General features: G+C 35.6%; 3 protein-coding genes across 8 annotated transcripts; 2 read left to right on the forward strand and 1 right to left on the reverse strand.

The window, feature by feature from the left end:
- Positions 1 to 1,910: 1,910 nt before the first annotated feature.
- LOC112500325 (fimbrin-4-like) lies at positions 1,911 to 14,767 on the forward strand. 4 transcript variants are annotated; one of them, XM_025103782.1, is made up of 16 exons: positions 1,911 to 2,108; positions 2,366 to 2,537; positions 3,439 to 3,609; positions 4,849 to 5,087; positions 5,188 to 5,359; positions 5,447 to 5,485; positions 6,569 to 6,637; positions 6,773 to 6,889; positions 7,681 to 7,892; positions 8,737 to 8,892; positions 8,984 to 9,183; positions 9,906 to 10,063; positions 10,159 to 10,255; positions 11,355 to 11,446; positions 11,541 to 11,730; positions 14,030 to 14,767. In XM_025103782.1, the coding sequence occupies exons 2-16, from the start codon at positions 2,451 to 2,453 to the stop codon at positions 14,581 to 14,583; spliced, it is 2,553 nt and encodes an 850-aa protein (XP_024959550.1). In that variant the 5' UTR covers positions 1,911 to 2,108; positions 2,366 to 2,450; the 3' UTR covers positions 14,584 to 14,767. The 4 variants fall into 4 exon arrangements, with proteins under 4 accessions (XP_024959550.1, XP_024959551.1, XP_024959552.1 ...); XM_025103783.1 differs by lacking the exon at positions 3,439 to 3,609; XM_025103784.1 differs by lacking the exons at positions 1,911 to 2,108; positions 2,366 to 2,537 and having other exon boundaries at positions 3,525 to 3,598.
- Positions 14,768 to 16,360: 1,593 nt separating this feature from the next.
- Positions 16,361 to 20,155, forward strand: LOC112501297 (V-type proton ATPase subunit e1-like). Of its 3 annotated transcripts, none has more exons than XM_025105009.1 (4): positions 16,361 to 16,468; positions 16,546 to 16,702; positions 17,580 to 17,627; positions 19,886 to 20,155. In XM_025105009.1, exons 2-4 carry the CDS (start codon positions 16,605 to 16,607, stop codon positions 19,950 to 19,952), a joined length of 213 nt encoding a protein of 70 aa, XP_024960777.1. In that variant the 5' UTR covers positions 16,361 to 16,468; positions 16,546 to 16,604; the 3' UTR covers positions 19,953 to 20,155. The 3 variants fall into 3 exon arrangements, with proteins under 3 accessions (XP_024960777.1, XP_024960778.1, XP_024960779.1); XM_025105010.1 differs by having other exon boundaries at positions 16,363 to 16,433; XM_025105011.1 differs by having other exon boundaries at positions 16,363 to 16,428.
- A 1,378-nt stretch (positions 20,156 to 21,533) lies between these two features.
- Positions 21,534 to 26,623, reverse strand: LOC112500425 (syntaxin-52-like). Its single transcript, XM_025103920.1, has 6 exons — positions 26,427 to 26,623; positions 25,744 to 25,962; positions 23,861 to 24,066; positions 23,326 to 23,426; positions 23,162 to 23,206; positions 21,534 to 21,916 (listed from the first exon to the last, which is right to left on the reverse strand). The coding sequence occupies exons 2-6, from the start codon at positions 25,956 to 25,958 to the stop codon at positions 21,785 to 21,787; spliced, it is 699 nt and encodes a 232-aa protein (XP_024959688.1). The 5' UTR covers positions 25,959 to 25,962; positions 26,427 to 26,623; the 3' UTR covers positions 21,534 to 21,784.
- Between the last annotated feature and the right edge of the window lie 1,313 nt (positions 26,624 to 27,936).

A 27,936-nucleotide genomic window follows, 5' to 3' on the forward strand; every position in this document is an offset into this window, starting at 1 on the left:
AATAGTTAATTTTATATTAATATCGATATATTTTTCAAATTTTTATGATATTTTCAAATATATTTTTATTCAAAAGTAAAAAAAAAAATATTTCTCAAAATGACATAAACCGTATTATATTAACAAAGACAAAAAATAAAATAAAATACTAAAATGGAGATTTATCTTGTTGCATTATGTAAGTACCCTTCTAGTTTTAATTAATTAGAATGATTCTATCTTTTTTTGTTGGGATTGATCACGCTCAGTGATTTAATCAAGTTATTTTCTATTTTCTTACGAAATATATTTTATTTTTAATTAATATAAATTTCATTCTTAATCTTTTTTAAATCTTTTTTTTTATTTTTTTTAGTTTAAAAAAATTACATATAGAATGTATTTTATTTTTAATTAAAATAAATTTAATCAGTAATTTTTTTTAAATCTTTTTTTTTTTTATAATTTGAAAAATCACTGACATAATATATTTTATGTTTAATTAAAATAAATTTCATTAATAATCTTTTTAAATGTAAGTATCTTTTTAGTATATTTATTTTATTTGATAGATATTTTTTTGTTAAAAAAATGTTTAGAGACTTAATCGTGCAAAATATGAAAGTCCATTGGATTTTTTCCACACTTTTTCCATTATTTTACCACATTAAGTGAAATCCGTTAAAAGAAATCTGAACTATTGATTACCTTTAATCTTGAAACGATTTATGAATTGCTTTTGATACAAGAGTTGATCCAATGTAACTGATATATTTCATCCTAACGTACATTCAAGAGTAGAGATCCTTACGTTTATTACCGAAATCCAACCCACTTATTGAATTAGGTATGTTCATCAGTTGCATCCATTGCATGTGAGGGGAACCGAACCGATCAATCATCTATTGGACGTTGGATTTTGCCAACCGATCTGATCCGATTAACATTGGACAACTGATCCAATCCAATGGATGATTGTATCGGTTCGGTTCCATCTATTGGATACTTATATTGGATCCATACAGTGTGTTAATTCAATTCAGTTCGCTAAAAATGATACAAATTAATTAATCACTTTTAATATGTATTAAAACCAACACAAGAGAAAATTCAAAACCTTATATAAAACAAATTCCAATTTAAGCAATTTGAAAAATTAATTGAACGATAGTTGGATAACGGCTCGGATGATTAATTGGATGTTGATCGGTTCGATTCGGTTTTGATCAGTTCTAAACTGTCATTCGAGAATCGACCGATCTAAATTGGATGTTGAAAATTTTAATTTAGTCTGATCCAATTACAATTAGATATCCAATTATGATCAATCGATTTTAACTAAGGTGCCGTTTACCAAACGCTTAGCCGGGTAAGCCTTACCAAGTCACTTTACTTTACCGAATAAATATGGCAAAGACTAATAATCTTACCCGGTAAGAACGAAGACAAGAATCGAGAGTCTTACCTGGTAAGTGAGAACGAGGACTCTTACCATGGTTAACGCTTACTGGGATAAATTGTTGCATACGATTCGTTTTAGTGAATAAAATCTTATCTGATAAATAAGCGATATTGTTAAATTTTACCGTAAGTGCTCCAATTAGATCGATTGATTTTCTACGTGTTTTTAATTGAGATTAATAAGCCAAAAGCTTTAAGAAAACTATAGTAAAGACAGATTACAGGAAGAGCACAGTTAGTTGTTCCACGTGTCGCAACTCAAATTAAAACGTCTTTGTTCAAGCTGATCCCCATCCAAATAAAGACAAAAATGATGACGTGGATTTTACACGTGTCAAAACTTATTTTGTATGAATATTTCAAAAATGCGACGCGTGTATATATTTCTCCAACACGCGCGAAGAGTTAAGAGACAACGTTCATTAACCCCGTACAGCCGTTTCTTAACTGGCCTCCCTCCATACCTTCATTTCATTCATGGAAAAATGGTGAAATTTTTAGCTCCGAACTCCCTTCTCCTCTCAACCCTCGTATCCTTTCTCTATTTTAAACCAAAATACACTCTCGATTCTATTTTCTAATCCATCGATTCCCGCAACTTTTATGTAGAAATCTATTAATCGAACAGTTACAGTTCATTATCTGGTTAAAATCGATTCCTTCTGCAGGTTTGTATTGCTTCAATTCCGTCTTCAGAATTCTAGGTTTAATTCTATCTCGTGGTTTAGTTTTCAGTACCCACTGATCATAATGTGTTTTGTTTTTGCATATTTGTTTTTTTTCAATAATTCGTGTAGAATTATTGGTTTTTTTGTCTGGGTTTATGGGTTACTATTTCATTGATTTGATGGGTTACTTTGAATTTGATTCTAATGGGATTGTGGGTTTTGAAGATTTGATTGATTTCGTATTGGTATTTGTTCAGTGATTAATTTACTGGCGAAGGAAGATAAGGGAGAACAATCGAATTTAATCGGCTTCGAAGTTCGAGAAACTTGGGGAAGAAGATAATGTCTCGTTTTGAGGGAGTTATTGTTTCTGATCATTGGCTTCAAAGTCAGTTCACTCAACTTCAACTTCATAGCCTCAAATCCAAGGTGATTAATCGGTTTTTTGTTAAGTTTTGTTAGCAGCTTAATGAGGTTCATGGACTCGCAGCGTATTCAATCAATTATATATGATTTTTTAGTAGTGGCTTAATGATACAGGAAGGAGCTTATTCAGTCGGCTATATACAGTCGGCTATATATGATTTTTTGGTAGTGGCTTAATGATATGGACAGGAGCTTATTCTGTCAGCTATATATGACTTTTTGGTGTGATATAGAAAGGAGCTTATTCGGTAAGCTTCTAGAGAGGAACTTTATGCAGGAGCCTAAGTTTTTTCTAAACCTACTCCTTCTAATTAAAAAACACGCTCGTTCAATATATAAGAAAACCCTATCAAATAAAAACATTCCCCAAATAAGCCATTTTCTATATCATTAAGGGGTCGTTTACTAAATGCTTATCGGGTAAGCACTTAACGATATCACTTACCTTACCAATTGAGCATCACAAGGACCAGGAATCTTAGCCGGTAAAAGGCGTAATAGGATCGAGAGTCTTACTGGTAAGTGAGGAAAACGACCCTCACCCGGTAAATACTTACCGGGTTTAACATGCTTACCAACAATCCATTTTGATGTCCGACAATGTTACTTGATAAGATAAGTAAGGGTAATTTCTCTTGTTGGTAAGCACTCTGCACTCACCTGATAAACATTTGGTAAATGGCTCCTAAGTCACTACCAAACAATTATGTATAGTTGACCAACTAAGTTGCGAGTCTTGTTAAGCTCATTAAGCTGACAGACACGTAATTGATCTTAATTTGTCTGCTATCACATTGTTGTTTTCTGTTGAACAAATGATTGGATTGATTTTTTAGTAGATTGTTTTGATGATTCTTTGTTCCATAGATTGATTTTGAAAACCATTGGTTATTGTTTTTTGTAGTTTATAGCAGTAAAGAATCAAAATGGTCAAGTTGTTGTTGGGGATTTGCCGGGTTTGCTTTTGAAATTGAAGCCGTTTTGCGGAATGTTTAAAGAGGATGAAATAAGGGATGTTTTATGTTCGTCCGGTTCTGATGTTAACAATGAAGTGGAATTTGAAGGTTTCCTCAGGGTACATATTTGGTGTTGGTGTCTTTCGTAATTAGTGTTCTCGAATTGGGGAAGAAAATAAACGAATAGAAAGGAAAAAAGGGAAGGATATGAAATCTTTTATTTCTGTCCTTGGACGGAGATAAAGGAAAGGAAAGATGTCATTTTTACATATATAAAAATATATATATAGGGTTGGGTTCTGATGGGAAGGGAAGTTATGGAATAACGTGCACCGAGATTGACCGGATCAATTCCCTCCAAAGCGGAATTCATGGGTGGACATGAGATTAAAAGTGATCAAGGGTTCGGGCCTCTTCTTACACTTCTCATCATGACTTCCCTTCTCACACGATAGTTCGCCTATATATATAGGGTTAGGTTAAGGGGAAAACTGAAAAAAAATGAAAAACTAAGGAACACAGGTAACCGTTCATTTGGATGGTATGCAGATGCGCATACAAATAATTTTTATGCAATCTGTCCGACATGTGCATAAAAGCCAAGAAACAACTTCAATTACCTATATGCACATGTGTACACTATCCAGATGAATGGTTACCAAGGTGTTCCTTAGTTTTTCATTTTTTTGGAGGGTTTTCCTTGAACCTCTCTCTCTCTCTCTCTCTCTCTATATATATATATATATATACATATTTGTGTTTCTCACTTCCTTACAACATTGTTGTATGAGGGTATTTTTGTCATAAATGAGGGAAGTTGTCCAAAATAGTCAATCTCAACCCCCCATCTCACTTTATAACCACCTTTTCAACTTATTGATCGAAATAGCTAGGATTACACAAGTAACACTTACGCAACTTGTGTAACCCACTTTTTTCAATATAATATTTAGGAAAAATAGACAATATGCAAGTTGCGCAAGTGTTACTTGCATGGTGTCTACATTGACAATCTATGTGGCACACTCCTCAAGTAGCACTTTCACAAGTCTACTTTTTCTGAATATTATACTGAAAAAAGTAGGTTACTCAAGTTGTGTAAATGCCACTTACTTAATGTTGGCTATTTCAGTTAATAAGTTGAAAAGGTGGCTATAAAGTGAAGAGGAGGGGGTCAGATTGGCTATTTTGGACAATTTCTCCGCAAATGATCACAAACTCCTTTCAGATTTTCTTTCCCTTCCTTCCCACATTCGGGAGTAAACGTACCCATTTCTTCCTTTTCCTTAAAAAAAGGGTCCGAGAACACGTTGCAAATGAAGTATACACTAACCGATATGGTTGCATTATATGGGCAGGCTTACGTAACTCTACAATCACACGCTGCAACAAAATCGCCCGATTCAAAGAACTCATCTTCGTTTCTTAAAGAGACAACGACAACGCTACTTCACACGATCGATGAATCCGAAAAACAATCTTATGTTGCTCATATCAATAGCTATCTTAGGGATGATCCATTTATGAAGCAGTTTCTTCCTATAAATCCAGCCACCAATGGTTTGTTTGAGCTTGCTAGAGATGGAGTTCTTCTATGGTATTAAAAAAGGGTCTGCTTTATCTTGCTCTACTTTGCTGCCGAAATCCGATCATTTTTGGTGATTCTTCTGATATATTTATTGCGGTATATAATGCAGTAAACTTATCAATGTTGCTGTGCCCAATACGATAGATGAACGAGCTATCAATACGAAGAGAATACTTAATCCTTGGGAAAGAAACGAAAATCATACTCTTTGTCTCAATTCCGCTAAGGCGATAGGCTGTACGGTGGTAAATATTGGCACAGAAGACCTCGTCGAGGGAAGAGTAAGCTATTGGGTGTATTTGGAGTTACATTTGATTGTCGATGCTTTTAGTTTTCGTAATCTGATGTTTACCAACTCCATTTTGCAGCCTCATCTGGTACTCGGCCTGATTTCTCAGATCATAAAGGTGGGTTCGTTGTATTTATCTTTGTAAGTATATATGGAACCCCATTAGGTTACTCTCTAGAAGAGCTTTTGATGAGAGAAGGGAGGTTCCAACATTCGTTCCATATTTTTATTCCCGTGGAAGTCCATTTTAATTTTGGCCGAATCTTCTTCCATGAGTAGAGATGGTCCAAGTCTAGGCGATGCGGGACTCAACACGCCCCCTCTAACAGAGGCTAAACGGGCACAAATTGTCCCAGAGTGTCGATTACCTAGAGTAATAGACCTTTGCTCTAACACCATGTGAGAAAGTGTGGAACCAGAGGTGGACCTAGAAATTATTCCAAGCGGTGGCACCATTTGACTATAAGAAACAAATATATGAATATTTTCGCAAATGGTCTATTAGTTAGTTCTTTGCTTTTCATATGTGATGTTAGTGTTCGAGTCTTTTACTGCAATTTTTTCGAAAACATAATAAATCTAAAATTAAAAGCTGAAAACTAAGGAAATGACACAAACGGGATTCGAACCCGGGTCCAAATGTCTTTGACGCCAAAAAAAAGTTTGAGATCTTATTCAAAGAGAAAGATCTAAAATATCTGGAGTGAAGAATAAAATAAAATTTTCGTTTTTCTTACTAAAAATAAAGAAGCTGATTCAGTAGCATGGGCAATTGAAATTCCTGGGGAGTCCGGAGTCATACATTTGTGTATGGGGTGGGAGAAAAACCATGCAAACCAACTCTACCAAGGGAAATTTGTGTCACCGTTGTGGTTCCAAAATATATACACAAAATGATATGGTGGCACCTTTCACGACCCTATAATTTTTTACACTACGATGGAGGAACGAAGCGGTGGCCCGTGCCAACGTATCGAATAGAGTGGGTCCCGCCCCTATATGTAACCCCATTAGATTACTCTCTAAAAAAGTCTTTGTGGAGAGAATGGATGTTCCAACATATGTCGAGCAGAAATGGTTCAAGTCTAGTCGATGGAGGAACCCCACAATCTTGTTTTAGAAAGATGAAATATCCATTTTTGTTACTTTTTCTGTTTTCTTCTCTTCTAACTCTTGGTTCTTGCGATTGCGGTATTTCCAGATACAACTCTTGGCGGATCTCAACCTTCGGAAGACACCCCAGCTTGTGGAATTGGTGGAGGACAACAATGTCTGTAATTTTAAAAATAAACGTTTAATTTCTTGATCTTCTTTCTATTTCTCGACATATTGGGATGCCTCGAATGTGGTTTATGTGATCATTTCATATATATGTACATGAATGTTGTTATAAATCGTTTTGCAGGATGTTGAGGAGCTAATGGGATTAGCACCCGAAAAGCTCTTACTAAAATGGATGAACTTTCATCTTAAGAAAGCAGGATACAAGAAACCCGTAACAAATTTTTCGTCTGATCTTAAGGTAAATTTCCCTTTTTCTTGAGCTTCCGAAATATTCTTTTAGTATAATGTTTGCAAGGGCGTTGCTTTTGTTACCCTCTTTGCGCTTTTGGACGCACTTTTTAGAATTTCGGAACTTAATCAACTGCGGGTTCAAATGGAGTGACTCCGGGCTACCTGCAAAGCAGGTAGTCGCTCTGGGATTAGTCGGCTCGCATAGCGGGTTGGATATCCAGGTTAACAAAAAAAAAAACTTAATCAACTGATCTTAACGATTTTCTCCTATGGGGTTTCTCCTTAAAACCTATTTCTCTCCCTCAAAAATAGATATTTTAAAACAGAGTCGTATTAAACCCAGTAAATCCCACTCGAAATTAGGGATGATGAGATGTACACCAACCTGTATAAAAGCTAAGACTTGGGGTCACGTGAGAAAAAAGATTTTTAGGGAGAAGCGGTGAATGTTCCCTTGTTATGTTATATTTTGTGAAGGCGGTGAATGTGACAGGACCTGAATGTGTACTTTTACCGGTTTCTGTGTTCAAACGCCTTCATGTACCTTCATATATATTATGTGAAGGTTACATTTCTCATAATTCTCACGAAAATGACATTTTTCACCGGAACCCAACTCTAAAACCTACTAGGATCATGTATATATAAATCTAGTCACAGGTTCACATGAGAAATCGTAAATATTTTGAGAACCAGGGAACCAACTATTTCATGAATTATTCATAATGAATGACCCTAAAATATTTGTGAATATTATTCATCATGAATATCATTCATTTTTATTTGTTTCATATACAGGATGGAGAAGCTTATGCGCACCTGCTTAATGTTCTTGCACCAGAATATGGCAGCCCAGCCACTCTCGATGCCAAAGATCCCACCGAAAGGGCCGATTTGGTACTTGAGCATGCCGAGAAAATGGATTGCAAAAGATACTTAACTCCAAAGGACATAACCGAAGGCTCGGCAAATCTAAATCTTGCATTTGTTGCCCAAATATTCCACCAAAGGTTAAAGATTACCGCTTAGCTCGTTTCATCATCTCTTAATCATTAGTAATTACTTTTCTCGGTCTTCATGGAAACAACTAGGGGTGTTCGCGGTGCGGTTTGGGGCCAAACTGCAAACTGCACCGCATATACGGTTTGAACAATTTCTCAAACTGCAACGCATATATCTCAAACCGCAAAAAAACGCGTTGCAGTGTGGTTTATACGGTTTGTATCTAACACACTTTACATCTACAGTCCAATATTTGTAAGATCAAAAATTTATTATAAAATCAACAATAACATGATCATAGTCCAAACAAATTAAAAGTTCAAATATATTTGATTCCCAAATACATATTACATAATTAGAAATAGTCTAAGAAAACTAAAAATATTACATAATTAAAAATAGTCTTAAGAAAACTAAAGATATTACTTAAACTAGCCTAATTATTATATACATACATATATATATATATATATATATAATGTGCAGTGCGGTTTGAACTGCAGTTTGATAACTCAAAACCGCAAAACGCACCGCATAGGGCAGTTTGGTAAAATGCAAACCGCAAACTGCTCCACGGAAGTTTTAAACAGCGGTTTGCGAAGCGGTGTGGGTGGTTTGTGCGGTTTTGACGGTTTGGATGAACACCCCTAGAAACAGTCGCCCTACTCTCTCATGGTGGAGGTCAAGTCTGTGTACACCCGACCTCACCCCACCTTCGGGTGGGATATACCGTGTTCGTTTCGTTTGGTTTCATTTTTAATTGCTTTCCCGGATTTGAAATTTGATATTTAGGGTTATTTTAGTTTCATGATGGTGTTCTTTTTCCTCTGTCGGGTTAAAAACGTCTTGCAGGAATGGTCTATCTACCGATAGCAAAAAGATTTCTTTTGCCGAATTAATGACGGATGATGAACAAATGTCTAGAGAAGAGAGGTGTTTCAGACTCTGGATCAATAGTCTTGGAATTTCTTCTTACGTAAACAATTTGTTTGAGGATGTCAGAAACGGGTGCGTTTACATTTATTGACACAAAATCTTTTATTTTCGGGCAATAAAGATCGTTTCTTTAAGCAACTTAAAATTCATCTTGTCGATGCAGATGGGTACTTTTGGAAGTTCTAGACAAAGTTTCTCCAGGATCCGTTAACTGGAAGCATGCAACAAAACCTCCTATAAAAATGCCGTTTAGAAAACTCGAGAATTGCAATCAAGTTATTAAGATAGGAAAACAGTTGAAATTCTCCCTCGTGAACTTAGCCGGGAATGATTTCGTTCAAGGGAATAAGAAGCTCATACTTGGTAACACAACACAATCTTTGACTCATTTCATGGGTGTATTCCTTGTTATCAAACTTTTTTTCCTGTAACCGTGAGTGTCCGGGCCAGTTTGTGTGCACCTCGACTAATCTCATAGAACTTTGAAGATAATAGCCAAGAAAATCTTTGTGGACCCAAGGGGCCTGAAGATAACAGCCAAGAAAATCTCAATGAACAGCTCGAAAAATCCTCCATGGCAGAGCTAGGAAAATCCCGAGTGACCCTGAGGGACCTGAAGATAACAGTCAAGAAAATCTCAGTGACCCTAAGGGGCCCTGAAGATAACAACTAGGAAAATCCTTAATGCCCCTGAGGGGTCCTGAAGATAGCAGTCAAGAAAATCTCAGTGACCCTGAGGGGCGTGGAGATAACAACTAGGAAAATCCCTATTGCAGACCCTGAAGATAACAGCTGGAAAATCTCCGTGGCCTTGAGGGGAAAGAAAATCTCAGTGGCCTGAGGGGCCTTGAATCAGCTAAGAAAATCCCCGGTGGCCCTGTGGGCTAAGAAAACCCCAATGGCCCTAAAGATAACAGTCGGAAAATCCCTGTGACCCTGAAGAAAACAGCAAGAAAATCCCCAGTAGCCCTGAAGAGACTTGAACTTGTGACCTATCGAGAGGAGTCCCACGGGCCTAACCATTTATTTGTCGGTTGAGTTGGCCTTAAAGGTTATAAAACTCATTTTTGTTACGTTCTTTTCAGCTTTCTTGTGGCAGTTGATGAGATTTCACATGCTTCAACTTTTAAAGAACTTGAGATCAAGCTCTCAAGGGAAGGAGATAGCTGATGCCGATATTTTGAAGTGGGCGAACAAAAAAGTGAAGAACACCGGCAGAACTTCTCAGATGGACAGTTTTAAGGTCGGTAACGATGTTGTGTTGTTTCTAGTTTATCATCATGTTTATCATGTTTTGCATCGGTGGCGATTGGTTTTCTTCTTGTTTAAATCGTGCAGGATAAGCAGCTTTCAAGTGGGATATTCTTCCTTCAGCTTCTGAGTGCAGTCGAGCCCCGCGTTGTCAACTGGAACCTCGTAACCAAGGGCGAAAGTGGTAATGGTTTGCTTATAACCTCAAGATTATGCAAATATCATCGAATTACACTTGTTTTTTGTGTTGTTTAAGGACTAAAAGTCAAACAAAACAAACCCAGTAAATCTCACACAGGTAGACTCTTTAGGGTAGGATGTACATAGACCAGGTTGAGACTGTTTCTTTGGGATAGACATCTGGTCTGGATGTAACATACCGCAAACCCACCTCCGGGTGTGATTGACTGAGCTTGTTTAGTTTGTTTTGGCTTGGTTTTAATCATAATAGACCGACTTGTATGGTCCAAATTAGGCTATACAGGGTCGTTCCAATCTTTTTGGAGACCCTGTTACACTTGTACCAAGACCATAGATCCACTAGACGAGTAATAAATAAAATAAAATATAAAAGTTTCATGTATCATATTAAAAGTCTTACAAATTAAACGACAAAACGAGTAGAAGGGTAAAACATTGGCTAAAACATGGATAAACATTAAAGCATGTATAATTGGATAAATTTTAATTATATATATATATATATATATATAAATATATATACAAGTCAAATTAAAATCACAAATATGATAAAAGTAGAATCTTAAATATACGCATTAAATAACTATTATATAAATAAATTACTTTTATGCTCTTATTTATTTTTGGATTTATTTATTTAAGGTATTATTTAATGAATTTCGTGTTCCATATTCATTCTTTTATTTTTTGTTATAATTCTCGTATGAATCGAATCTCTCTGTATATATAGAGAGGGGGGGAGGTTCAAAGAAAACCCCAAAAAATGAGAAACTGAGGAACACACCGCTAACTATTCATCTGTATAATATGCAAATGTGCATACAAGTTGTAGTTGTTTCTTGGTTTCTATGCACGTGCATGTTATGCACATGTGCATATTGGGCAAATGAGTTACAACTTACTTGTATTCATACGTACATATTGTACAAATGAGTGGTTATCAGGTGTTTATCGGGGTCTTTTGCGGTTTTCCCCTGAAGCTGACCATACATATATTTTACATTGAAACACCCTCGTGCACGACCCTCAGGCCATAGTAAGCATTAAGCCAGGACCATTCTCTTTGTTGTTGCTGTATATAGATGACGAGAAGAAGCTAAATGCAACTTACATAATCAGCGTTGCCCGAAAGCTTGGATGCTCGATATTCTTGTTACCCGAAGATATCATGGAAGTAAGTTTTACGGGTTTCACAATCCGAGAATCATTAACTCGTTACTTTTACAAATCCGGCACGGGTTTGACATGGTGAGCCTGGCTCTTAACAGGTGAACCAGAAGATGATACTAATGCTCACAGCAGCCATCATGTACTGGAGCCTGCAGCAATCGAGGGACGAAAGCGAATCGTCTCCGTCATCAGTTGCTGCTACTCCTTCAGTTTCTGGCGATGAGGATAACTCTGTCGGCGCTGAGATATCAAACTTGTCGATCGATGATGCGGGATCTGATACTACCGGTACGTCGACCCTCGAGAACGAGGACACTTGTTTGTACTAATTGTTTTTTTGTTTGCAAGAAGAGTCGATGGAGAAACAGGAAAAGTGTAAAATTTTGCACAAGGGGTTCAGGTTTTTTGTATGGTATAGATGGGATACTCGGACCCGTGACCGATCCGAAAAATTTTGGTCCGGAACTTGCAGGTGTAATTGTGTGCTTCTTGATGTCCAATTCTTTTGGACCAAAAGTGGGAAATCGAGTAATGATGAGATGGAATCGAAATAATGCGGTGTGTAGTTGTTTGTATATCGTGAGAAGATAAGAAAGAAAAGGTTAAGGTAACATTCACATGTGAATCGTTCAACAAATCTATTTGAAGATTCAAACGTGAACGACATTATAGATCATTTTTATGAGTTCACATATTCGTTTCCAAATGGATTTTTCAGTGAATCAAGTATGAACGCTTTTCTTCTTATTTTCTTACGATATTTAGCCTTCTTATTTGAACCTCGACTTCGTTTATATTAATGAATTGATGGTTTGTGTTTTGGAGTTTAGAACGGATTTTCTTTTTGGAAAAATCAAAATCGTACCCTTGTGGTTGTATTTTTAACAAGCTGGTTATTGTGGTTGCATTTTATTAACGAGTTGAGTCCATGTGGTTGCAGTTTTCAACGACGTAGGCCCTAATAAATTAACGAGCTGAGTCATATGGTTGCATTAGGGAACCGGTTTGTTAAAAAATGAAACCATAGGGATCCATCTTGTTAAAAAATGAAACCATAGGGATCCAGCTTGTTAAAAATTGAAACCATAGGGATCTAGCTTCTTAGTTTTTCAAAATAAGGACCAGATATGTTAGAAAAACCAAACTACAGGGACAACAAAATATTAATTGCTAATTTGCTCTCCATAACGATGCTCCAACTTTGGAACGTCTTCCAGATTTCAATTCTTATAATAGGTTTTATTATTTTAGAAAACATTCAACGAACCAAACTCCCTCTTATTGTAGTGAGTAGTGATGGGTAAACAGGCCTGGTTCGGCTCGGGATTGTCGGAGGATCGGGACCAGGACCAGCCATGGACCAGCCCGGCCCGGGACAGGTAAGAACCGGTTATACGACCGATGATGAATTTGGGGTGTTTCGCGGGACCGGGACTGGTTATGGATCGGCCCGGCCCGGCCCGAATTTTAAAAAATGTATCCGTTATTTTTTTTTTAAAACTAACCGTTTATCACCATTTTTTAGCCCTTTTTTGTATTTTTTTTTTGTCTTCTAAACATTATATATAGGTGTCTTGGTTGAGGGGTCTACATACCAAGTTATCGATTTGCAAAAAATGCAAAAAGATGTTCACAATTATCGGTTTCTCGCTATATTTTGTAAGATAATATAATTTTATTATAATAAAATCCATTGAGTGATTCAATTATAAATTTTATATTGTATTAAAAATATATATCATTACAAAATTATTTTTTAATAAACGGGATCGGTTGGGACCAGGACTCGCGACCCATAACCGGTTACAATAAAGCTTGACGGGACTCACCTTTTTCGACCGAGACCGATTATGGCAGGATCTGTAGAGACCCCGGACAGACCCAGGACCGGTTTACGCCATCACTAGTAGTGAATCACTTTTAATAGGGTTTAGGGTTTTTTTCTACATTATTATTTAAAGAATTTTAATTGATGTTATTTACATTTTTTTCAATCATTAATAAAATAAAAAGTAATATAATAATAATTTAATTTTAATTTTTTAATAATAATTAATAAATATGTGAAATTATGTAAATTTATCTATAAATATATACCATAAATTTTCATTTATCGCTTCGCTTCCCTCTTTTCGGTCGACAATGGCGGACTCCGGTCTCGTCTTCTTCTCCGCCATTGTTGCAGCTCTATCCTATACTTATTTCATCTCTTCAAACCTTCCCAAAGGCATTTACAGACTCATCTCCCTCCTCCCCATCTTCTACCTTCTCACCATCCTTCCCCTCCTCCTCTCCTCCGCCTTCACCATCGCCGTCGCCGCCTTCTTCTTCACTTGGCTGGCCAATTTCAAGCTCCTCCTCTTCACTTTCAATCACGGCCCACTTTACCCACCAAAAACCCTCATTCAATTCATCGTCGTCGCTTCCCTTTTCGTCAAAATTAAACCCCAAATTTTCAACCCTAAAACGAAATCGAGTGTAAATCTGTGGATTGAATCGATGCTTTTCCCCTTACTGATCAATTTTGCGTATAATTACAAACACGAATTGAATACTCACGTTTTGTTAATCGTTTATTGTTTTATAGTGTTTATTCTGATTGATCTTCTGGTTTTCGTTTCGAACGCCGTCGTCGGAGCGGTGGCCGGAGTCGAGCTTGAGCCACCGTCGGACGAGCCGTACCTATCGACCTCCTTACAAGACTTCTGGGGTCGTCGATGGAACCTCATGGTAACAAATAGCCTGCGACACACAGTATACAAACCCGTGAAATCTGTTCTTCCGGCGAAGGATTGGGCGACTGCGACGGCGGTCATCGCGACTTTTATCGTCTCCGGTTTGATGCACGAATTACTGTTTTACTATGTGGTACCTGTGAGTCCCACGTGGGAAATGACGTCGTTTTTTGTGCTCCACGGGATCTGTCTCGTTGTGGAGCTAAAGGTGAAGAGAGCAATGGCCAGAAAATATGAATTCCCGACGGTGGTTGCAAGGCTGTTGACGGTGGGGTTTATAATTTTGACGAGCTTTTGGTTGTTCTTTCCGCCGTTGATCAAGAGTGGTGCTGATGTCAAAGCGTTGGAGGAATTTAAATTCTTTGTTGATTACGTGAAAAACTTGTTTACTTCGCCGTGGATGTGATCGCCACCGTCTCTGGCGGCGGCGGTGATTGTCTGAAAAGTCCTCTGCACGATGGCTGCATGAACAGTTCAAACAGATATTCTTGTGATATCGACACTGTATCAATTAAGCTTGTATTAATTATAATTGTTTGTTACTTGAATTAAATTTGTATCAATTTTCATTTTGTTAACCATAAATTATGTTAAAGGTTAAAGGTTTATTGTAATTTATTCAACATTAATATGTGAATCTATATGAATAATCTGTAACGTTTGTTTACATATGCATTTTTAAATATTAGAAGAGTATTCGTGCAATGCAGCTTGACACATCTTGATTTTAATGTTCTATTTTATTATTTGTCTTTGTCAATATTATAATACGATTTTATATGTTTTTAAGAAAACAATAATAATTTTATTTTTGAATAAAATATAAATTTGAAAAAAAAATATCAATGTTAATATCAAATCAACTATTTAAAAGTTTTTATTTTTTATGTAATTTTTTTAATTTTTTTTTTCATTATAATTTAATTTAAGGTTAGTAATAAAATAATTTATATTTGGTTTAATAATATAACATTTTATAAACATAATAATTAAGTATTATGTTATATATCAATGATTATCTTAATTATATTTTAGATTTTTTATATTTAAAATAAGATGTTTATCATGTATTTGATTATGTTTATCTGCAGTTAGTTACACGAATTCAGGAGCTTTAATAAGTTGTAATTAAATACAATCTACTTGTAATCTTGAGTTTTAAGTAATATGCATTAATAAATAGTACTTTACGCATAAAAAATGGTTTTTAAGAGTTTTTGTCAAATGCTTTATAATATAGTATAGATATATATTTTTTGGAACTTTTAGTTGATTTACATATGAATTTTCATTTAACATTTCCTCCTTATTTTTTTACGATATTTAAAATTCTTATTTAAATCAGCGCCTATAATTTTATAGCGGTGATTTCGTTTACAAACTCAATGGTTATTACAAATCATGCAAACCAATTAATTGAGATATTTATAAAAATAATGAGAGTTCATTTATTATGATTTGCATATATATGAAAGATTATCAAAGTTCATTTACCATAATCAACGTTTTATACTAGGAAGAATTGGGATATTTATTAAACTAGATATTCAATAAATTACTTACGAAGTTTATACTAATATAACGGTTAATAAATGATCTGTAACCTCTTCATATCACAAAATTGGGAAATTGCATGAAAAATTAATGTACTTTAACTTGATTCATATTTTGGATAACGTACTTTTAAAACTTCCATTTTAGTACCTAAGATGTAAAATTTTAAACATTTAAGTATCCGGGTAACTGGTTAAAGCATTAACCGGTTACCATGCTGATGTGGCGAGTGATTTGATTTACCTTTTGAATTTAAAATTCAATAAAAATTTATACTGAGTTGGATACCACATCATTCGCCACATCAGCATGGTAACCGGTTAATGCTTCAATTGGTTACCCGGATACTTAAATGTTTAAAAATTTACATCTTAGATATCAAAATAAAAGTTTTGAAAGTATTTTATCCTAAATTTAAATCAAGTTAAAGTAGGTTATTTTTTTATTGCAATTTGTAAAATTAGAAGAGACTAATGCTTTCTCACTGAATTGGGCTTAGGGACTTTAAAATCAACTGATTGATGGGTTTAAGCCTGTAGGCCCAATTGAAATTATTGGGCCGACAAGAAACCCGTTGATGACGTCAGAAGTCGTTTTTATCGGTCGGAATATTGGAAGTTAGCGGATCAATTAAATCCGGATCGACGAGCTTCGACGACCACAAGAAAGCAATCGCCGGTCACCGGAGATCGGATTCGTTGTGTATTTCCGTCAATTACTGTTTTACATATATAGATGTATACATATGCAATTATCCGTATGAATTAGGGTTCATTTTTCTTCTTCTAAAGCGGTTAGATATTTGGGAATACAGATTTCGCTATTGGATTTGGACTTTGATATTGATTCGAGTGGCTAGATCGATCTAATGCGATGGGTTTTATGCTTACAACTCTGATTTTCATTGTTATCGGAATGATTGCGTGCCTTTGCACTCGAATCTGCTGCAACAAGGGACCTTCTGCTAACCTGTATGCTCCGATTTTACTTCACTTGGTCTCAGATTCGATGAATGTTTGATTTTGTTAACATATATACATTACTAATGTAAATTGTTGCTTTTGTGGAGGAGTAGTTGCTAAAAGAGGGCTGCATTGATTAGAACTGACCTCACTGAAATTGTGATTATTGTTCTATCTTTTCAATTGATTACATACACATTTGATCAGATCTTTCCTTGTAAAAACTTTTGCTTGGGATATTAGTAATTAGCATAAAGCTCTTACTGTTTAGGAACCAGTCAGCTCTCAGTATTATAATTATTGTATTCTGTAGGGTTAACCACTCTTCATACTTACTAATGCTTTCTACTGAAGAATAAACAAAGATTGCTATACTGAGAATTCTTCCATTGCTTTTTCATGGTAAATTTCTACTTCAGTGTGTGATTCGTCACAACTTTAGTGCAGCCATTAAGCAATGAATATCTTGTTGAAAGAGGTTTTGCTACAGTCAGTGTGTGACCAATAAAGCATTCAGTGGTTAGACTTAGATGATCATTCAACCATGCATACTATCTTTTTCCATCTGGCTAGGATGATGTTGGTTATTTATTTATTAAGTAATGAACGTAAAAGGTTCAAATAAAATTTGTTGAGCAATACAATTGCCATTGTATAACTATTCAGCACATACTTGTTATTTGGATGATCAATACCATGTATTTTCATAAGAAGTACTGGTCAGTTCGTTGAAAACTTCAGTAGACTTACACATAAGCACATAAGGGATAAGTGTGGAGAATGTGTTGGGCTTGCTTTTATCATAATCTATCTTAGTAACTTATGATGTATGCATGATGTTCATGTCACAACTAGATAACCATTGACATGTATATATATGGTGCAGGTTCCACCTTACATTGGTGACTACTGCAACTGTATGCTGTTGGATGATGTAAGTTTGTTTTCTTGAGCATTAACTGAAGTTTCTTAGTAAATATTGAAGATCAATGATGGTATAATGTGAATGTAGAACATCAATCTGCTTATATGTGAGTCCTTTGAGGTGCGTTTGGTACGCAGGATAGGACGAGATAGAACAGAACAAAAACTTGATGTCCCACATTTGACATGACAATTAGACCAGGACAAGACAAGACTAGACTGAGTGGGATACAAATTCAGTTTTTTTGTCCCACCAAAATAAGTGGAACAAAAACCAGGGACATGAGACAAGTTAGGTAAGTTACTAAACTACCCATGTAAAATTAAAACCTTCCACAATTTTTTCACCTGCCTACAGCCTACCTCACTCTCACCAGGCTTGTCATGTCCATTCCAGTCCTGTCATGTATGCGTACCAAATGCACCCTAAATGGCATTTTCCCCTTAGGTGGACTGCATACCATGTATGGAAGGTGGCAATTCATATCAAGCTGAAAACTTCTGCCATGTGTTTTTAGATAATTTCAGGATGGTCTCTTCATGTCAGGGAAGACTAAGCTTTTAGTGGTTGTAAGTCTGTAAATTATGATGCTCCATGGATGCCTAGCAAGGATTGCATTATGAATAATATTAATGCATTATTGCAAGCTTACTTTGGAAGCACCATTGAGAGGCTAGTAGTCATGGAAACACTTGACATTGTCTGAACCAACACACAACATTATCTAGCAGTTTTTATAACCCAAATAATATGGAATTCCTGATAATTAGGGCCCGTTTGGTTTGACTTTAAGGTTTTGAGGGATTTGGCTTTCATGGCAGGATTTGAAATTGGAAGAATTTGGAATTTTTGTGTGTTTGGTTTGTAGGATTTGGAATGGAATTGAATTCCATTTTTTATAAATAATTTATAAAAACAAATTATAAGAAATTATAAAGATAGTTAAATTGCCTCTTTATTAATTGATTATTACAAGCAGTGTTTTTAACATATTTTAAAACATTATTGCAAACAAATCATACAAAATCCTGCGAAATATCAACTACTCCCAGGGATTTTAAATCCCATGTTTGTGGGATTTCAATCGAGACTTCAAATCCAAGCATTCCTTCAAACCAAACATAGGATTGGGATGGACTTTAACTCCAAATCCTATCAAATCCTGCAAACCAAACAGGACCTTATGGGTTTTTTAGGTAAAACCTAGTCCTATATGATTTGATGTGTATTGGATGTTTGCATGTCAACATCTAAAGAAGTCTAAAGACCCCTCTTCATCCCATAAAAACAAAGGATTCCAATTTCAACTTTTGAGTGTTAAATAGGCAACTTTAGCCTCAAAATTGAAATAAATATGTGTATCTAAAGAAATCAGCAATACATCAAACCATAAAAGAAGTGCTGCAGGTAAGATATTTTGGTGTCAATAATTAGATTTACTAATCATTGTTCATTTTACGTTTTAAGTTTTAAAAATGAAAAATTGTCTCGCTTTTTGCCTTTTTGGCATGGAGGGAGTAATATACATATAATGTTCCCTTTCTTCCATATATCATGTTTGAAGGTGTCTTCATCCTGCTTGCTGCTGTATCAACTAGAACCACCTTTCTTTTTTTTATGGACCATTCTAGAATATTATTGACGCTAAACCTTAAGCTGAAATTCAGATGGTTCTTTCCACGAGAAATATATGCAGTATTTTTTCTTGATCTTTGTCGGGGTGATTCAATTAGGTTTCTTTTACTAGAGAGACGTGGGAAACCACCCCAAAGGAATTTTGAGCACCCTATTCATCAAGCCGAGCATAGAATTCAAACTTAAGACCTCTAGTTCATCTAGTATGGAGTCTTAATCATTTGGACACAAAGCTAGCCAAGATTTAGGGGCTATTTACTTCCTGCATACCTCCTCTTATCGGGTAAGAGCTGGTTAGAGGCTCTTACCCGGTCAGAGATGTTGTTCACTTGGTAAGCTAAGGGACTCTTACTCGGTCAGTAATTAGTATTGACAAGGATGACACTCTTACCAAGTTAGCATTTACCCGATTTGTGTTGATAAACGTCCCCTTAGAGAGTTAATTTGGTGATGCCATATGTTTTTCAACCACTTTCACACTGTTGCACATGTCAGGGGTCTAAGGTCTTCACAGGAGCAGCCACTCTACCTTTAGGGTACATCCCACCCCAATCTCTAGTCTCTAGTAGTATATCACGGGGTTGGGTTGGTATATATTTTTTAACGAAAGCTATATTTTATGGGTATCGCAGGTGGGCAATTGTTTATCTTGCACAAATGAACCCACTTATTGTTCCAATTCTAAGTGAAGGAGAATGAAGCATCAAAGATTTATGGTTTATGAATGGAAATTAGGAAGGAAATTGGTGAATATGTAAAACTATTTAAACAAATTGGTGAGATTTGTATGTAATCATTATGGACTGCATTTGTTTCTTGTTATTTAACCAGTGGCTTTCTAGCTCAGTTTTGATTTTTGAACAGCCACTTCATGAAATAAATTGACCTGTCACCTCTTCCTACATAAGCTTTTTTCTGTCTTTTTGGAGAAATTATGGTACATTCGATTTCTTATTGTCCGTTTGGTTTACGGGATTTGGTGGGATTTGTAGGGATTTGGAATTGAATTGCATTCCATTCATGTGTTTGGTTTAAAAGAAAGTTTTGGATTTGAAATCCCATAGACGTTTAGAAATCCCTTGGACATGATTGTGGCTTTAAATCAAATTTTGGAACTCATTTTTTGATGAAAATTTGTGTTTTTTATATATCAAAGTGTTGGTAAAAATGTTACCAAGGGTTTGCTGCAAAAAAAATGAAGAAAAAAGGTCAAGAAACGAGTCATTTTGCGAGCTCAAAATGCAAAAATGCGAGCAGCCATGGCTGTTGGTACGCCTGGGCTGCGACATTTTTCCGATCCATGGGTTTTAATTGTTTTCATTGCATCTTTACCGCGCATCTTCCATCAAACCTGACTTAATCTTGCCATCGCCCTTAAACAAACATTCATTTACAAAAATTAAATTTCATTCTAAATCATGCAAATCAAACACTCTTAAGAACTAAGCATTTATGGTCTGTTTGATTTGATGGACTAAATTTGAAAGACTTGGATTTAAAATATTTAATGTGTTTGGTTTGTAGAATTTAAAATGAAATTGATTTCCATTTTTTTATAAATAATTAAATTGTTTTTTATTAATTGATTTTTAAAACAAATATTTTAACATATTTTAAAACATTATTACATGCAAATCTTACGAAATCCCATGAAATACCAACCACCTCATCAGGATTTCGAAATCCTATGTTTGCAGATTTCAAATCCAGAAAATCGTTTAATCCAAACAAAAGATTGTAGAACCTTATATCACATTGAAGGTTGGTCAAAAGATATCACCTTCAACCACAAAGGTGATGTCCGATTGGTTTGAGCTTGGACTACAAAGATCAAAAGTGTTTGGAGGTCTTAGGTTCGAATCCAAGGAGAAATAAAAATCTTCTTGTTGCCATGGAGATTCAAATGATATGACTTCGGACGACCCACGAAGCGGGTGGCCACTCTGGGTTCGCATAACGGGTTGGAGGTTCAGGTTAATCCAAAAAAAGGATACTAGCTTCTTCTTTTTTTGGTAACCATAAGCCCCAAAAATCTCTAGTCGTCTTAAAAAGACTCAACCCAACGACTTGTAAGGAGCAATGGAGCATCAAAGTGTAGCTTTTATTTTTCAGTCAAAACATCGTATTACCGATAAATAACCCTTTCAGAAGCTGTCAAGGCCTAACGGTATCATAGTCCTTGACCTCTTAGGAGGTCAGGGGTTCAAATCTCACAAAAGGTGAGAAGGATATGTAAATTTATTTGTTACATTTATCATATATAAATATTATATACTTTAAAAAAAGATTCAACAACTCAAATTACCACGACACACCATCAAACAAATGTTTAGCAACTCAGAATTTTGTTCTTTGGTAGGCACAAAACACTGAATAGATATATATATAGCATCAAAGGAGCAAGAAACCGGCGTGTATTTGCACTCGACAGCCGTCCAATTAACCAAAAAACACAAATTATTACACACACAAAGCACTCGGATCACCAGTATAACAAGTCGGTCTTCACACGGAGCTAGATACGCTTTGCATCACAAGTATTTTAGGATCAACCATAGAGCCAAGACTAGGACCGCGATTCCGATCAGAGACAATAGCATGCACAAGCAGGAGCAACCACCCTTGGTCCGTTTGTTCAGAACCGCCAGGTTCTTCTGCACTCTCTGTTATAAAAACAAGGCCGAGATACAAGTTATCAAACACCAAGCAGAGATCATGCATCACGCAACTTGTAATTGGTAAATGATCAAAACAAGCCAAATTGACCCGAAAGTAGGGGTGTAAACGACTCGAGCTTTTAACGAGCTACTCAAGCTCGAGATTAATAATTCTCGAGCTCGAGTCGATCTTGAACACAAAATAGAACTCGTTTAACTTAACGAGACGAGCTTCATAAAACCAATGTTCAACTAGGCTGGTTTGAAAGCTCAATTAAATTTTTTGAGCCGAGCCGAGCCATTCGAGCATATACTTTTTCGACTTAAGCATACTCATCATATATGTTCATAAAGAATACAATAAAAAATAAAAATGATCAACCTTGAGCCAATAAACGAGTTAATTAATTAATAGCGAGTACGAGCCCATAAACGAGCATCGAGCTCAAGCTCGAGCCCTACATTGAAAAAGTTATTCGAGCTCGAGCCCTACATTGAAAAAGTTATTCGAGCTCGAGCTCGAGCCTGGTATAATTTTTTGAAACCGAGCTCGAATAACCTACTATTCGACTCGACTCACGGCTTGTCTCATTTACACTCCTAACTGAAAGTAGGGTGTGGAGAGTAGGATGTACACAAACTTGTCCTCAACCCCAAAGAGTAGACCAGTTGTTTTTGTGAAGACCATGGGCTTGTGCAAAAGTGTGAGCAAAAAGGTAGAACAACAAAGACTGACACATAAGAATCACAGAATGAGAAAAACGAGTAAGAGAAGTAACGAGAAGGCACATTGAAAACAGTTCTAGATATTACATTAAAAATGGCAACTTTCAATTGGTTGCCTTCTTGTGAAACGGTGGTAAAGTAATTTTTAAGGAATGTTGTTTAATATAGTGGAATTTAACATATTTGGAAGTACCAACAATCTGTTTATGACAAGTAGTAGGAGCTGAAATTAAGAGCATCCACAATGGTAAGTTTTTTAGTTAAAGCTTTTTTTCTCCAAAATAGTGGGACCCACAAACTTAAGTGACCAAACAAAACAAGCAAAAGTGGGACCCACAAGCCTATTGGGAGCTTGTACAGTTACAAGCAAAAAGGGTTTTTCTCCTTTCATAATCTTTGGTGGCAAAAAGACTTCTGAAAAAAAGCTCAATTGTAGATGCTCTTGGGGATATATGAACTGCTCGGTTGATCACCATGATAAAAGTTGCACTGCTATCAAGTAAGCATTATTAGCAAGAGTCTAACCTTAAGTCGGGAGTCTGTAATGTCTACATGTTCATCCAGGTCATCCTGCATATCAAAAAAGAACCTTTAGATCACTTCCATTATGGCCTATTGATTTTATAACTTCTAACGGGAGGCTTAATGATAACGTATTGGAAATAAGTGAAAACAGGAGAATGGCATACGATAAGTCTAGTGTGCAGGTCAAGTTCCTCATTGACTGCCAAAGCAATATGTTTGGTACTTATCACTGTTTCCTCTAGTTTCTCTAGGCCTTCATCTTGTTCTGCATAAAGAAATTCGAAAATCAAATAATTGATTACAAAAAAAGACTCGAGACGAATATTACAAATAACAAAAGAACCCTACCTGAAAGTCAAGAAGAATAATGTGTTCAAGCAGCCCTTGCATTAATTGTTTGAAGTGCAATATATTTTCTAAATTAGAAAAGGTCAAATAAACCAAACAAGCCCACTATATCCCACTGGGAGGTGGGAGGGGGGGTATAAGATGTACACATATTTGACCTCTACCCTAAAGTGTAGAGCAATTGTCTCCATGAAAGACTCCCAGCTAATGAGAAGTGTGTGAAAGGGAGAAATACAGATATGCTACAATTTGAAAAGTTAGATATGAGTAAAAAATATAGCAATACAGATAGCAATAGAGAAAGACAGATAGCTAAATTAGAAAGGGTTGTCAATAATAATAGCAGCTTGCCTCTCATAATTTGTCTCTGAAGCCCGACAACACCAGAGTTATCCAACCCAGCTGCTCTGCTCATGGCATCAGCTGGCTTAATATCTGGCCCAAGCAAGCTGTCCCTATTAGCAAAGTTTGACATGTTCAATGTGGAGGCCATCTGTGTTACCTTTGTTCTCAAATTTCCAAGCATGTCTCTGCGTCGATTCATCTCTTTCTCTGTTCTGCAATAAAAGAAAAAAGAATCCTCGGTTATTACAAGATTTTATTACAGTTTCAATGAAGTTCCAGAGACAAAAGCAAGTTAGTTTAATGTGTTAAACTTCAGATATGGTATCTGGCACGGATTAGGAATTGAAAGCCGAGACAATAAGTTACTTTAAAAAGATCTAACATTGGAATATTCTGATACTATACGTACAAAATTTGATATTAAACTAAGCAATCACATGTACATAATAACGTCACTGAATGCCTGATAAGGATTCTATGATTCTATACGATTTCCACTTATTACTGTTGATAAATACACCAACAAAAGAACTTGCAGACTAGTTTTATTGAAAGGCGTGACAATTTCATGCTTGTTGACCTAAAAACTACTCCATACATACCACTAGATTGCAGTTTTGATTTATAAAAATTACGCCTAGTCCTTCTCAAATTTAAAATGTGCATCCATAGTTATAGTTTTGCGGAGCAAAATATTCTCTACCTTAAAGCTCTTCTTATATATTAACGCAATTGTCAATTCTTCTCAATAACTAGTGGCTTCTTACCAATGTTGAAGTTTATATCTAATTAATTTGACTCTCATATATCAAATGTGGACTATAATTTTGTGATGGGGGTATTAAGTTCATGTACCGCATACCAACATAAACACATATAGACTATCCCTGGAGATTCTTTATAAACCCAATTTACAGAAAGAAAGTAGATCATGGACGAAAACCTTCCAGATAAAGATGAGCTACACCCCATGTTAGATGCAGCACCTCGGCAACCAAATGGTGTTCCCTATAGAGTGGTTATAAGCCAAATGACATGAGGAAATAATAATTAATTACTTCTCAGGTGTCCCCAGCTTTTTTGCAGAAGGTTAGCGAGTCATGAACACTTAGCAGTTAGCAGCTTCGTAGGCATGAGAAGAGCTACTCTATTGTATAAAAACAAGCACTCCAATGGCTAAAATTCCTGTAAAACATAAGTAGTATATGTGCTTCCTATTCGACTATTACAATCAGATAATTAAGTTCATGAGAACTATATCATATACAAGATCTTCTAAGCCTCTTTATGAAGAATATAGATTTGCATATTGCTGATAGGTTAACAAGCTAGAGGTGCATGATATTGGCATGATTATGGATACGTTTGGATGGCCATGTACGCACCAACAAATTTGGAGATAGTGCCAATGAATGTAATAATTAAAGACTTGGTTGCCTATGGATCTTATGCATATGTCTCCTCCAAAATAACTGATTTTCCCACAAACAACGAGAATCTTTGTGAAATAATAGCATGTTATCCATGTTGGTATGTCAATATACCGAAACTCAAGCTTCCTCGTTTATTAAATTACTAAGATCTCTATATGTTTATGTCTATCCATCTACGGACGTTCATCGGTTCTCAGGAAAATCAGAATTGCTGTTAGTAGCGATTCCATAAAAGCTACACTTCAGCCAAAAAAAATTACAGCAGAATTTGCAGAATAAGAGCAGAATAGTCTCTGGTAGTGCATTAATAAGAGCAGAATTTGCAGAATAACGTGATAGGGACACGTCATAGATCTAATAAAGTAATGTGTGAATGGTTTGCTGCTGTACTACAAATAGAGGCAAGACATCATTCGATGGAAGAATTTCAATAGACAAACAAACCAACATTCTTACAATGGTTGTTTAGCAGGAAGCTTTGTCAGAAGAGACTGTAAGCTATCAAGTCTGGTTCCCAATATCGTAATTTTCCGCCTAATAGCAGATGCATGACGCTGTGCTTCTGGCCCCGACCCAATGGAATTCCTCTCCGATATCATGCTGGTGATATCATCAGCAAGTTTAGAGGCTTCATTGTATTCCCTCGTCCATGGATCCGATGAAGAAGCCATTTGTCTAAAACACAATCAACAAAAACTGTAACACCTCAATTACCCATGACCATTATACAATCAACTCCGTTACTTCATAGTAAGTAGTAACAATCAAAATCTTGCTATAATCATAGCAAACAAACAAGTAATCCGAATTTATAGCACCCCAAACTAGGGTTTCAAATTCGAACATGGTTAAAGAAAGGAACGAAACATCAGTCGCTATGAAATTAGGTCATCTACGTCATTCTTCCATAACAGAACATTATAGCTTTGTCGATCTGGATACAATCACTGTAGAATTCCCAAATTCTCAAAAATTAGGGCATCAATGAAGACAATCGATTTTCTAAAAATTTACATACATCTGTTTCCTTGAGTCAATAAGATGATCAAAGTAGATAACTATTTCCAGATTGAATTTCAATAACTGATTCATAACCGATAAATACGAAAAAAGGACCAAATTAACCGAAAAAGACTTACCTCAAATCCTCAACTGATCAGTGATATGGATTATGAGATTGAAATTGAAGCTGTGAATCGATCAAAAACAAGATGGAAGTAGAATCTAGAGATGATTATGATGTTAGGAGACAACACGGCGCCACCATTAACCGGCGAGCTTGTCTTTTGCTTTATCGTCGTCGTCTACATTTACAAATACATAATTTAATTTGACGAGATATACAACTCGTTAATTACTCGCAAGATAATGATTCAAGCTTCGAAACGACGACGCATTCACCGGGTTTGCCGAACGGGTCGGCCACGTTGTCGACCGACTGCTTTCTTTATTATTTCCTTTTAAATTATTTCAATAACACGTCAAAATTGTGTTTTTCTGAAATATTTTATTATATATCGATAATAAATATTAATAAAATAATTTATTAAAAAATAAAATACACAGTTTATGTTTGAAACAAAAATGAGGGAAAAGTTTATTAGACTTTTTGTTTAACGGACTACGATGGTGTTTGTTTTTTAAGAGGTGTTGAAGTCTAAAGTGTGGTTTTAATTATGATTTATAAGAGGTGGTTCTGAAGTCTGAAATCTGGATCAGTAAGATTATTTGTTTTTGTGTCTGAAGTCTGGTATTTGAATCGGTCAAATTAATACAAAAATGTAAAAGATAGGTAGTTTTTTACAGAAGTATAAAAGATAAATAGTTTTTACTGAAAAATCTCTTCCAGACCCCAGAATATGAACCATTTGGTAGAAGGCAGATTATGATTAAGAGATATTAAATAATACGTTTACCACTTAAAATTTCAGATGATACTTATTTTAAAATTAAAACAAACACTCTTAATACTCAAACATCTGAACGAAACAGACTTCAAATATATTAAGAGGTAATTTTCAAATTATTATTTTTTTCACTGTGAATAACTATCTGTTGAATAAACAGTTAATTATTTTCACTTTAAATGATTAACTATCTGTCTGTACATACTTTACTAATATGTTGTAAAAGAATGAGAATCAAAAGACAAATAACAGATAAAAAAGGAAGATATGTGAAGGGGAGCAATGTCATTGGATGTGAGGGCTTGAATGGTAAATCTGATTTATTTATTTTTTTACTTTATAATTTTCTAGTCATTTACATATAGTTTTTTGGTTAAAGTAACGTAGGTAACCAGTTTTAAAAAATTTAATGGTTTAGTTGTTCAAAAATTAATGTTCGTGAACTTAGGGGCCGTTTACCTAAACATTTACCCGGTAAGCACTTACCGGTAAAATTCAACACTATCGCTTACTTAGCGGGTAAGATTTTATTTTATAAAACGCATCGTATGCAACGATTTATCCTGGTAAGCGCTAACCATGGCAAGAGTCCTCGTCCCCCCTTACCGGGTAAGACACTCGATTCTTGTTTTCGTTTTTACCGGGTAAGATTTTTAGTCCTTGTCATATTCATTCGTTAAAGTAAAGTGACTTGGTAAGCGCTTATCCGAATAAGCGTTTGGTAAACGACACCTTAATCATT

The sequence above is a fragment of the Cynara cardunculus genome (assembly GCF_001531365.2).
Source record: "Cynara cardunculus var. scolymus isolate 2C chromosome LG 17, CcrdV1, whole genome shotgun sequence".
Classification (NCBI taxonomy): domain Eukaryota; kingdom Viridiplantae; phylum Streptophyta; class Magnoliopsida; order Asterales; family Asteraceae; genus Cynara; species Cynara cardunculus.